The sequence below is a fragment of the Solanum lycopersicum genome, chromosome 12 (assembly GCF_036512215.1).
Source record: "Solanum lycopersicum chromosome 12, SLM_r2.1".
Lineage (NCBI taxonomy): Eukaryota > Viridiplantae > Streptophyta > Magnoliopsida > Solanales > Solanaceae > Solanum > Solanum lycopersicum.
In genome coordinates this window covers 54,144,580-54,158,202 of record NC_090811.1, presented here as the reverse complement: position 1 = coordinate 54,158,202, position 13,623 = coordinate 54,144,580, and the positions used below count along the sequence as shown (strand labels likewise).

Sequence of the window (13,623 nt, the reverse complement as noted above, 5' to 3'; positions counted from 1 at the left end):
ATGGGTGGATATGCTGATCTCCAAACCAACTATATATACAATAATATTGGAAACAAATAGAATTGGGCATTTCAAAACAGGAAAGTCATATTTATCAATTCGAAAAATTTATTGGTTTTACTTTTTTGCTTATTTGTTTCTGGAATGAATGTTGAAAACTTTATCTTAACTATTATGTGTGTGAGTTTCTTACCTGAAATATCAATCATCGATTCACATAGGAGAAGTGAACTTTCACTTTTGATGGTTGATGGGTTTTTGATAAATAGTTGACATTATAGTTCAATAATGAAACCAAAATATAAGGACACTAGGAGTTCTTTTTACCATCAACTCTTTGTTTCTCATTTCTTGCAGAATGATTTTTGTTATTCCCTATTAATGAAATAGATAATGTTCATGAACCCGTAGAAATTTTTGAAAATATAGTCTTCCATACTACTTATTTTTGTTCCTCCAAGAGGTAATGGATAGATGCGAAAAAGAAAGTTAGTATATGACTCATGTTGGATGGCATTATTAATGTTACAACATATGATTGCAAAACATGTTTAATTTTATGCATTTATATTCATTTTTCACAATTATATATCAAGTAAAAGTGATCTTTTGCTATGTTCTTTTTTATGTTTCTGGCAGACCGCATGAAAATATACCTTAGATTTGGATTGTGTCAGGAATGATATGATTCTCTCTACTAACTGTAAAATGCAATTATGTTTCTCCATTTGTATGAGTATATTTTATCATTTCTTTGAAATATAAAATTATAAGCTATGTATCAATATTATTTTGGACATTTTATATTTATAGGAAATGCAATGATAGCTGGTGCTATAAATTTCATATTTTAACTCTTAATTGTTTTGTTACTGCATTTCACGTTTAGATTCAAGTCATGAAACATGATGACACTGTTGTTAAATTGAAGTTTATCTTTTTTTGGCCAAGTAGACTGGTATTGATATTTTAATTATGTTGCCTAATCCTATATTCACTTAGGTGAGAAATAATAATTTTAAACTAAGGAAGAAATATGATGCTAACTAATAATAGTATTTATTTGATGTCTATCTTCCCCCAATGCTATGAATATGACATAGAAGTTTTATGAAAGAGACAAAATGAGAAGTGAAAAAATGACAAAGAAACAGAGAGAACAAGGCGATACATCTAATAAAGTGGGACAATGTCACATTGGACAAGAAAATAGTAGCCTTGGAAATAACTAGATGAAGGAAAAAAATAATTTAATCATGAAGTGATTAGGAAAATATAATGTGGAAGTAGAGGTAATTTTAAAAACGGTGATTACAAAAGTGTGGGTTCAAAAATGTGAATGATACATATACAACTTCACAAGGCCATATAAAAATGAAATTTTGAAAACATATAAGAGGGATGTGGATTCTAAGAAAGAAAATAGCATTGAGGTATGGCACGACAGCTGAAGAAGTCACATACTTCTGTTTTGTAGCAGAGCGACATTTAATGGGTATTGTATAATATTACTTCATACCGAACAAAGAAATATTCTTCTAATGCATTGTTTTATCCGTTTCTATCCGGTTTCAGTCGGTTCTCTCAATCTGATCAGAGGTCCAACTTAATGGTTTCATCAAGATTTGCTTAATTTATTTTGTAAGTTGAAATATCTTACATTCAACTATCTAATGCTAATTGATATTATGATTTTATCTGCGAATAGATTTTTGGGTCCATTTATATATATTTTAGCAACATATGATTCTTCATTTTGACAATCGGGTCGATCATATCCTCCAGATCCACAAAAGACATTATGACCAACAGCTGATTGTCCGATTAATATGAAAATAATATATTTTTAGGATGTTAATGAAATGTTTTTTAACTTCCTTGCTGACTAATTATGAAAGAAAGGAACAAGGTATTAAGAATGTATGCGGTGCTACATCAATCAAGTAAATTTTACTTTTTTGGTGATTATCTTTATTTTATATGTAAAATTTGGATACGGATGGAAAGATTTTATATATGTTGATATCTTTTTATTTGTAGACATACTTATATGTCCAACTATTTCTTTAGGAATTTACTCTAATTGTTCCCATGACATGAAAGATGAAGAGTAACCAAATCCTTGGTAATTTGCCTTGACTTTATATTAATATATACTATGTGTACTATTTGACTCCTTTGTGATTAAAAAACATTTGATATGCTAGTCAATTAGAACTTTTGGATCCTTACTCGTTTTAGCAATTGTATTACTGAGTGAGGTAAGTGACCGAGAAAAACAATCAAGTTCTAGAAACGAAACAAGTAGGTCAAATCAGGGATAATGATTGATCTATGATTCTCTAATTTCAAGTCTTCCAGTACGATTTCACACTCTTTTCAAGATTTGTAGGGAACCATGGTGTTTTATTTTGGATGACGTTGTATTAGTATTTAGTAGTTATTCTTAGATAGAAATTATACGTTTAGTATGATCTGGATTTCTTTTGTTATTCTTGTATTGTTTGAATTGCAACTTCTGATACTAAAACACCATAGTTTATCTTATTCATAATTACAACGCTGGAATCGAGAGGATGATTATATAGTAGGAGACTAATGATCTTTGGAAATGATTTAGGTAATATTCATTTCTTTAATGAGGTATTTATCTATATTATCTGTCTTTCACATTTTATGTGATTATGCATGTAGGGTAGTTTTTCTTTAAAAAATTGTTGTTCAACTTTTCCTTTATTGAGTTCAAAATCTTAAGTTACTAGTAGTAAACTGAAATGAAAGGATAAAACATAGCTATAACATGTTTTTATCCAAGTCAGACACTCTAATTATTAATATTAGAGATAAGGCTAATGTTAAAGCAAGTCTGACCCGTTCCTTTATATCATTATCTTTAATTTTCTAGAGCTTATAAGGCTCTTATCGTTTTATTAGATATAGAAGCAACAATGTCTAAGTGCAATAATTTAAATAGCAACTTTGTTGAGCTTTGTCAAACAAATAGCATACTAAAGTACATGATCTTTAGGATGAAAAGAAAAAAATCTTTCAATAATATCTTAAGATGGCTTCTTGGTAGTCAAAATAAATCTATCCATAAATCACCTTCGTACGAATTTATCTTTAATAGAGATCGTGGCTCACTTCTATCCCAATTTTTTCAAGAGAGGACTTGAGAAAATGTGTGCTCTAAAAGATGTTTGTAGTTTACACAAGAACATGGCTTGTTCAAGCAGATAAAGATGAAATTGACTCTTAAAAGGATTACATACTTTTTTCTGTCTAAATCTTGTGTTTGGGCAAGTATTAAATTGATAGACTTTAACATAAACTTGTGTTAGACTATTTTTTTTGTATTTACTTTTCAATATATAATTTTCAGGTACAACATATAGTGAATTAATGTTCTCCATGGTACACTGGATTGTTCAGAAGTCGTGACACCAATAGAATATAAATGCTAGACTGTAAATGCAGAATGTTCCTAACAACTTTGAGCATTCTCCCTTTTTTTCTTACTTTTTCATTATTTTGTTTGGGTGCAATTTGTTTGAGTTGTGCCAACATTTTATTAGTCCTACTATATGATGATTTTGTGAGGTTGTGTTTAGTTTGCAGACGCTCGAGCGAATAGACTTTATGTCTCTACTTACTTGATTATCCCTTTCACTAATACATCACATAACTTAAATAATAAATTGCACCTTCACAATTTGTGGGTTATATATCGGAATTACATTCAGCATACTTTATTATTTACGGAGAACAGACCTACTAATAAGCACGGGTCATGCCTTTCTAGTATATATATATAAAGAGAGGGAGTGGGGTGGGGTTGGGGGAGGGGGGAGGGGGGGAGGGGGAGGCAAGGGAGAGGGTTTGCTATGAGACCAGCACATAGTGGTTTATTCAATTTTTTTTAAACTATTGCTATATTTAATAAATATGTTGACATTTGGCCTTTGCTCCATAATTTTTCAATCTTTGATTAATGATGCATATTAATCTATAGTATAATAGGGCTTACTTACTATAAATAGGAGGTAACAAGATTCATTATTTTCACAATTGCTTGCTGAAAGACATGGCAAGTATGAAGAGACCAATAATATTCATAATATTTTGTTTTCCCATTGCTTATTCTCAAATGGTTATGAAACCATTATTTCCATTTAAAAAGCTCCAACTCCCTTCAGGAACAGTAGGCCCTGAAGCCATCGCTTTTGATCTTTTAGGCAATGGACCATACACAAGTGTGGCAGATGGCAGAGTACTCAAATACCAAGGCCCACGTATTGGCTTCATCGATTTCGCTACAACATCACCATTAAGGTAAAAAAAAATAGTTGTTTCCAAATACTGGTCATTTAAAAAAAAAAAAGTTATTTCCAAAAGATAATATATGTAAATCATAGAAGAGAACTTACTTATTCTTTACATAGCGAAAGTATAAGAGTACGATGAACCATGGTTGGAAATTGGACTTTACGGTCGATGGTGGTTTTTCCCATTATGTTGGAGCAAGAGAAACTTCATATACCACAACCTAAACCCTAATGAATTGAGCAAGTGTAGAATTGTGTATTCTCTATATGATGAGCCTTAAATCACCAATTATGGGTGTGTCCGAATTTCCTACAAATACTATTGCTGCCCCTAGTTACATGTCTACTTTTCCTTCTTCTTTTTTTGTTCCCAATTATTTGTCCATTTTGACAAATCAGGAAAGGACAATTTCTTTTTACCTATTATATCCTCAATTAATTATTTTGAAAAGATAAAAATTCTTTAAACGGAAAAGGCCTAAAATACCCTCGAAGTATTGAAAATGGTACAAAATTACCCTTCATCCACCTATTGGCTCCAAAATGCCCTTCTCACCCACCTATTGGGTCCAAAATACCCTTGTCATCCACCTTTTGGTTCAAAATTGACCACTTATTTAACGATTTTATATTTATACTATTTAAATATTTTTTAAAATGCGTGGCGCTCAACTATTTATTATAATTCAACTTATTAGTGTAATTTATAAATCAATCCACTACCCACCCATTACTAATTAAATCCCTCTAAATTAATGAACCTGTCACATTATTAATGCAAGCTACTGCCAATTGAGTGTTTTTAAAAAACATCTAAGTAAATTATCATACATTCAAGTGACTACATAAAAATCACCGATAAACTTAAAAGTCTGAATATGTTCATCTTAATTATTCTTACATCTCAATTATGTGATGTTACTTCATAGGTAACTTTTTTTTCAAAATAATATATTAAAAGTTTTAAAATAAATCATAAATATTTATAAAATTATATTTAAAAAAAGTGCATGAATTAATTTGGAATGTATTATTTCTTTCCCTTTAATCATAAATTTCTAATTCAATTTTGAAAAAAAGTGTCCTCCTAAATAAGCGGCTCAACCTAAATTTAATTTGGGCTTTGATTCGGACTCGAATAATTTTGAATGTCATTTTCAGTAATCTATAATTTCATCGTGTTTAAGTAGTGTTTATGACGATTTTGATATTATAATTGAATTATTAATTGAGTGAGGTTTAGTTAATAATGAGTGGGTAGTGGATTGGTTTATAATTATATTAATAAATTGAATTTATAATTAATAGTTGAACGCCCAGTATTTAAAAAAATATTTAAAGAGTTTCATTTTAAAACAATTAAAAAATGGTCAATTTTGAACCCAAAGGTGGATGACAAGGGTATTTTGGAGCCAATAGGTGGATGGAAAGGGCATTTTGGAGCCACTAGGTGGATGAAGGGTAATTTTGTATCATTTATAATTTTGTACCAATTATAAATTTTTAATTCATGCACTTTATGATTAATAGGGGTAAACTAGTAAACTCACTATGTCAATAAATGTTTTATTAATAGGTATGTCAATTTAACAGTGGACAAGTAATTAGGAATACATGAAGTATATAGAATGACATTTATATAGTGTAACTTACTTTCTTTGTGTTTAGGACCAAGGAAGTATGTAATGGGAAAAATGACCCAAATTTACTAATCACATGTGGAAGACCCCTTGGCCTTGGGTTTTACTATAGAAGTGGTGATCTCTACATAGCTGACATCAATTATGGGCTCTTGGTTGTTGGACGAAACGGAGGCCCCGCTAGACAACTTGTTACGGGCATCGATGGCAAACCTTTTGCCTTTACAAACGCGGTAGACATCGATCAATTGAATGGAGTCGTCTATTTTACAGATTCCGGACCACTATTTCGCGCCACCAGGTTCGTTGTTCATATAAATGTACTCTATGTGGTAAACACATATCATGCATGCAGCATATATTGACTTGATATAAGTATCAGGTGCAAATAAATTTTTATTGTTTGCTTGCTCAAGAAGACACATAAAATTACTAGCTTTTTGGTGTTGAAGGAAAGAGCCGATAGGAATTGGTAACCTAGAAAAATAATAAGTGACAAGTTAATTTAACTAGATAAACCCATTTTTTAAATTCATTGCATCAATGTATTGAATTGCCTTTTTATGATTAAAAGAAGTTACAAAAAATATCATCAGAGTCACTAAAGTATCACATAAAATCTCCAACTTGAAACAAAGAAACACAGCATATGATGTATTGAATTCACTTTTGGGTTGTGACACTTGGGCAAAATGAATGCAGTTGTTTAACGAAACAGTTTGTCTACTTTAAAAGTTGAATGAACATCCTAAAATTACCATTTTCACTAATATTCAACGACGATAGTTTAATTGCTGCTAAAAAAGTTTTTTTTTTTAAAAAAGCAATTAGCAATTTTTGCAAATGTCTCTATGATTTATAGTGATATTGGATCCAATGACAACTAACTAATTATGATAAAGATTTTAATGCTCTTTGTTAATGTACACATTTGTTGCTGTTAAAGTTGTTTTTGGTGTATGGATAACCTGCTTACACATCAAATTGAATTATACGAATTGTACAAATATTTTTTCAACTATGAGATATAAAACTCAAATGTATTAGTCCCTCTGTTTAAATTAGAATGATCCCTTTCTTTTGTAGTTTGTTTAAAAAAAGAATAATCTCTTTCATTTTTTGGTAATTTTTTAATTTCAGTTTTCCACGTGACATATTTAAGACCATAAGATTAAAGCAATACTGTACATTTGACATAACTTTAATTTTTAGGACTACAGGATTCAAGATTCTTTTGCATTTTTTAAACTCCGTATTAAATCAAACTAGGTCACTCTTTCTGAAACGGAGGGAATAGTATTATTACTAATGCATTTACTAGATCAACTTTAATCCTGATCAACTTTTTGCAGGAACATAACTTTGATCCTTGAAAGCAAAGATACAACAGGGAGATTATTCAAGTATGACATAAGAACAAATAAGGTCACATTACTACTAAGTGGACTAGCAGGGCCAGTAGGAGTGGCAGTCAGTTTAGATGGTTCATATGTACTTGTCACAGAATTAATAGCCAACAGAATCAAGAGATTTTGGGTGAGAGGCACAAGAGCCAATACATCACAAGAATTTACTAACTTGAATGGATATCCAGATAACATTAAGAGGACAATTTTAGGGGACTATTGGGTGGCGGTAAACATTGTCAACAATCAATCAATGACTCCACCCAAGTTTTCATTTGCGCAAAAGATTAATGTGCTTGGGAATGTTTTCGTTTCGCTGAATCTATCGACTCAGTATCGTAATTCCATAAGTGAAGTTCAAGAAAAATTTGGTAGACTCTATATAGGGTCTTTAGAGGAAGACTTTGTAGGTGTTTATGGAGTTTGAAGTCTTAAGGAAGTCCAAGCACTTTTGCTTTAGAACCTAACTATAAAGGTCTCCATTATTATTATTATTATTATTATTATTATATATAAGAGACCTAGTTTATGTTCTATTTTATAAAATAATAAGTAATAAATAATAATCTTCTATTATATTATATACAATAAAAGAGTGAAAAGTCGGTCGATTAGATCGATTTGTCCTTCTGCTATGACTTTTTTCTTTCTATTTATATTTAGTACTTTCTTCATTTTGATTTATTTATTTTAATTATTTTAATATGTTATGTATTTTAAAATGATGAAAAAAGAGATACAATAAATCATATTTCTTTCATTTCAAAAGAATTGAATTGTTAAGATATTTTTCATATTTTAAATTAATTTAATTATTTAATCTTCAAGACTACTTTTAGAATATTCTTTCATTTTTATCCTTCATTAAAATTTTCTATGTGATTGAGTTCAAGAAATTATACTTACTTTGAATCATCTTCTATGTGATGAGTTCTAGACATTTTTGAATTATTTATCATTAGAATTAGTCATTATGATTGATATTTAGTTGTACTTCAAAATAATTTGACAATAATTAATAAGGGTAACAATGGAAAGTTATATCTAATGTATGTCCTAATTTTATACTTTTTTTAAAAGGGTGTGAAACACCTAATGATTCAATTATTTAGAAATGGAGGGAGTATTACCTTCGTTCAAAAAAGATTTGTGTAGTTTAACTTGATAAAGAGCTCACAAAAAATAAAGAAGATTTTTTAATTTTATGATTTTCAATTAAAATTATACAATCAAATATATACCAAAATTCTCTTTCATCTTGTAACCTTGAATATGTCAAATGGAAAGTTAAAATTAAAATGTTGACAAAAAAAAGAGATCGTTATTTTTTAAACAAGCTAAAAAAGAGATAATATCATTTTTTTAATTAGAGAAAATAATAATTAATAATTAAAATATAACATTAACAATTTAATTGGCTTTTAAAAATTGTCATGTGACATAAATTGAGACAAATAGTATAAGTTTATGAGGTTTACTTAATGGAGTGAGGCATAACATATACTATTCCTCGCGATCTCCTAGCTGAGTACATGAGGAAACTACATCTTTCTATGGAACATATGTTAAGTTTTTTTATTTTATTTATTTATTTATAAAAATCAATTCATAAACCTATTTATATTATGTATATGTAAAGAACTATATATTTTCTATCTTGTGGTGACTTTGAACAACCTAAAAAAAAATAGAGATAACCTTCAACATGTTACACTATAACAAAAAATAACTTTAAGCGGCATTAATATTGACATTAATAAAGAGTGTTAAAGTCTTTACTGGAATTAGTTAAGTGTCATTAGAACAAACGTCGCTAAAGGCTTTATGGACATATATAAAGAGTGACAATTGCCATTAAAAATACATATTTAGTGGTAATTAAGAATTAATTGCCGCTAATTATCATTTTTGTTGTAGTGTTAGTACATAAATTAGTATTATATTTTGTTGGGAGATTAAAAGTACTCCCTCTGTCCACTTTTATTTGTCATGTTGTACTTTTTTAAAGTCAATTTGACTAATTTTTAAAGTAAAATTAGATTACGTTAATTTGATATTTTTTTAAAAAAATAGATATTCAAAAACTATACGAAAAACACTACAAATTACAGTTTTTTGCATATCAATATGATGAAATATACATCATAAAATGTTGATCAAAGTTCTTATAGTTTGACTCTAAAAAAAATCATGACAATTAATTTTACACGAAGGGAGTAGCAATCATATTAGTTATATGTGCTAAAAATTCAAATAGTAACTAATTACCATATTATTTTTATTTATAGGAAATCTAGGTAATGTGGATTTATGGAGGACAATTTTTTGATCCATCATAAAATTTGATGCATAAGATCGAGGATGTTATGCCACTGGTGATCTCTGCTTGTCTATCTAATATCTAGTACTATGGCTAGTAGAGCAAAGGCACTACGAGGCGTGACTTCCTCGATTACAGCTTTTCTCTTAGCTAATTGTCTATGGCCTTTGCTCCTCCACTGATAGACTCCCAACAGAGGAAAGAGTGGTTGATAGGGTTCCTTTGGGGGTTCGACTGGAAGATTTTAAGTCTGGTAGAGGTGATCCCATTGACTAATGCCAGAGGAAAATCCATGAGCAAAGTCCTCAAATCTTGGATCACTAATTAATAGGGGTGTCAAAAATGAACTCAAACATAGACAACCCGCCCAATCCGTCCATAATTTTAACCTCAAGATAATTTGAAGGGTTAAATCTAAATTCATTCAACCCTAATCCAATTAAAGAGAATTCTCAATTAAGACCAATTCAATCTTCAATTTCAATCCGTTTTAAAATTTTTTATCAAGACATGTTCCTATATTGAAGGTATGAATTATTATCTATTTAACATCTTTTAGGATTTATCCATCCTTTTTTTACTTTTTTAAACAAAATAATCTTGAACTGAAATTCAAATTATGATTATAAAAGTTAAATATCAATATATAAAATTATTGAGATTAGTTGGGTAAAGGTGAGGGGGGTAAAGACCCAACCCCTCTTTAGCCCATTTGAGCCCAAAGTAAACATGAGCGAGTCAAAACCCAACTCCACTTCTATTTCAGTCCATTTTAATATTTTTAATTTCAATCCAACCTGCCCATTTGACAGCTCTATCAGTTACTAATTCCTTATAGCTATTGTCCGTTGGTTTTTTAGTTTCAATCATATTTTGAACAGAAAGAGTCGAAAATATCCCTTTATTATAAGAAAAGATTTAAAAGTATCATTTATCCATCTTTTGGTTTAAAGATGTTCTTCTATTAATCTTTTGGTTAGAAAATACCCTTCCATTCACCTTATAGCTCATTTATACCATTGAAACTAATAATGCTCTCTTTATTTTTTAAATTTAAAAATATTATTATCTGACATTCTCATATTGAATGAAATAAAAATCCTACCTCAACTAGATTATTTTCGATTATTTATCCAAATCAAAATAATATACCTCTTTAACAACCTATTCTTTTTCATATAAAAAATCTTGTACTTTTTTTTGTCTGTTGTAGCTTTTTAGTTTTTATTTGTGTATCCAATTTCTCTCCATTTCTTTTCTCTCAATTTTCTTAAATTCTTACTTGAATTGAAGACCATGGCAGAAGAAAAATCAATAAATAACTAAGATTTAATTAATAAAATGAAGATTTCAAACATAATATCAATGACTAATATTTTAAAATTAAATTATAATATTATGATCATAATAATATATCATCTTATCTATAAATATATTGTACACATTTTTCTCTCTTTTCCTACTCTACTTTTTGTTGGGTTTTAAAAAGGTATGAATGGAAAATGAATAGTTGCGACTTTTACAAATTTTAGATGAATTTATTTAAGTTCTTCTATTCTTTAGTTGTTCACTAGTTCATTAAACTTGGTAATTTCGTGTTTCTGCAAAGTTTGTTGGAATCAATAAGATTCTTTAGACACATATTAACAATAATTTTTCTTTATGAAAAATATTTCGTATATTTTTTTAAATATGTTTCTGATTCTAGTTTCGTTACTAGTTTTTATTTTCTGTTTGTGAAAATATTCTTAAACTTTGTTATCTTAGAAAGATATTCAATGTTTTGTTCTAAGTATGTTTGAAATACAAGATGAACAACATTTTTCCCCACGGGACTATATATATTCTTTTTTTAAAATGAGTTAATCTATAAGTACAAATTCTTTTTGGAACTTTTTCTTTTGAAAATTAGTTGTCATAGTTAGTAACAAAAAGTAAATTATCAATTTATTTATTTATTTTAATAAAATAAGATAGATATTGCTTAGAATTTATGGATAATATAATATGTTGTTATAATTGTGACACAAATAATTTTTATAATATATTAATTATCTCAAATAAATATTTTCTGAAAAAACTACAGCAAGTGCAAAATTTACTTTAAAAATGTTGGGTCCTGAAGAGGTATGTTTATTATTATTATTTGGATAAATTATGATGAAAATTTAGTAGAGGCGAGTTTTTTTTTCATCCGACAAGAATTTCACATATATTGCTTCTTTTTTTTTTTTAAGAAAAAAATAAAATTAAGATAGGGTTGTGAGTTTTATAGATATAAGTAAGTCATAAAAAATTATGCAAGGGTATTTTTAGATTAAAAAAATTGAATAAAAAGGTATTTTTAGACCAACAGATGAATAAGAGATATTTTTGAACCTTTTTCTATAGTCCAGGGATAGTTTTGGTCTCTTTTCCTATTTTGAAAAGTGAGTTCTTGCTACGGTTGTGTATCGATTGGTTTGGTTCGGATTTAAATTTTTTAGTTTGACTTATTGGTTATCGACTTTTAGAGAAGCTAAACCATTATTGTACCATTAAGATGTTGGATCATCAGTTATCATTTATAGATTGTTGATCGTTATCGGGTCGGTTATCAATTTAACCGTTAAGATTTCAGAAAAAAATATTGAAAATCACTTAGAAACGAGGTGACAAACCAAATGAACCATGCACATAAGTTCACAAGTTACACCATGTTCAAAAGCAAAAATTTTTACATTACTGAATAACCAAGTGTTTGAGACAACCCCCCAGCATTTTAAATTTCCCATAGCAAAAAATCATAAATAAAAGTAGGCAATCAAACTCAAAGTGAAGGACTTTATATATTAAATGGAATAAATATAATTATTTAATTCATTACTGGATTATCGATTAACTCGTGAAAAAAATTTCAAATCGTTAACAATCGATAATCCCAAAAAAAAATTAAAATCGTGATCAAAATAGCTAAGCCAATAACTCAATATTATAAGTTAATAAATTTTCTAAATTTAAATTATTAATATCGATTCAATTTTGATTATCATTATCAATTCGATTTTAAGATTCTCTGATTCTTGCACTATAGAGCCGCGTCCATTCACCCTTTAAAAAAGAGAAAAACTAACTACCATCATTTCTATGGTACCAATAATGTGGCATGCAATGTAATACTTAAAAATAAGAACATATTTTCATGATAAAGTCAGAGTTAACCTAACCTCGAAGTAAGTGAGGCTTGTTTGAGGCCTAACATATTTTAGGCCTCAAGTTATTAATTATATATATATATATATATATATATATATATATATATATATATATATATTCCGTTTTAAAAAGGATTATTTAGTTTTACTTGGAACGAAATTTAAAAAAGGAGAGAAGACTTTTTAATCTTGTGATTCTAAATAAAAGTTATGTCAAATGTACCAAAGTATCTGTTAATCTTGTGGTCTTAAACATGTCACGTTGAAAGTTAAATTTAAAGTGTTGCCAAAAAAGGAAAGAGGTCATTCTTTTTAGAATAGACTAAAAAAGAAATAAGGTCATTCTTTTTTAAACGGAAGGAATATATATATATATATATATATATATATATATATATATTATTATTATTATTATTATTATTATTATTTTCCCTATAAAGTACTAATCTACCATATCGATCAACATAATTATTATTTTTCCATTCATTTAATCAGTTTATTAATGTTTGAATAATAATTTAAAGTTGGATTAGAAGTCCTAAGTTGTTTAGGATTTTTTTTCTGGTATTCATTAAATTTACGTCTAGTTAGAATTTGTTTTTCCTAGTTTATATAACAATATGCTTTTCTAGTCCTAGCTAGTTTAATTTGAAATCTTACTTTTTTATATATAATTGGGAATGATTTTTATTACTTGAACATACAGAAATATATCGACAAATATATAGTAATATACAA

The 13,623-nt window shown here is 28.3% G+C and overlaps 1 protein-coding gene across 1 annotated transcript; it reads left to right on the top strand.

Annotated features, from left to right (window-relative positions):
• Positions 1–4,057: 4,057 nt before the first annotated feature.
• LOC101267781 (protein STRICTOSIDINE SYNTHASE-LIKE 11-like) lies at positions 4,058–8,006 on the top strand. The gene is made up of 3 exons (XM_004252213.5): positions 4,058–4,332; positions 5,994–6,266; positions 7,318–8,006. Exons 1-3 carry the CDS (start codon positions 4,085–4,087, stop codon positions 7,796–7,798), a joined length of 1,002 nt encoding a protein of 333 aa, XP_004252261.1. The 5' UTR covers positions 4,058–4,084; the 3' UTR covers positions 7,799–8,006.
• Positions 8,007–13,623: the final 5,617 nt, after the last annotated feature.

Bases quoted from the DNA above. Each gene is read 5' to 3' on its own strand.
- LOC101267781 (XM_004252213.5), top strand. From the start codon at position 4,085: ATGGCAAGTATGAAGAGACCAATAATATTCATAATATTTTGTTTTCCC. The intron at 4,333-5,993 runs GTAAAAAAAAAT...CTTTGTGTTTAG, and splicing joins GCTACAACATCACCATTAAG to GACCAAGGAAGTATGTAATG. The intron at 6,267-7,317 runs GTTCGTTGTTCA...AACTTTTTGCAG, and splicing joins CCACTATTTCGCGCCACCAG to GAACATAACTTTGATCCTTG.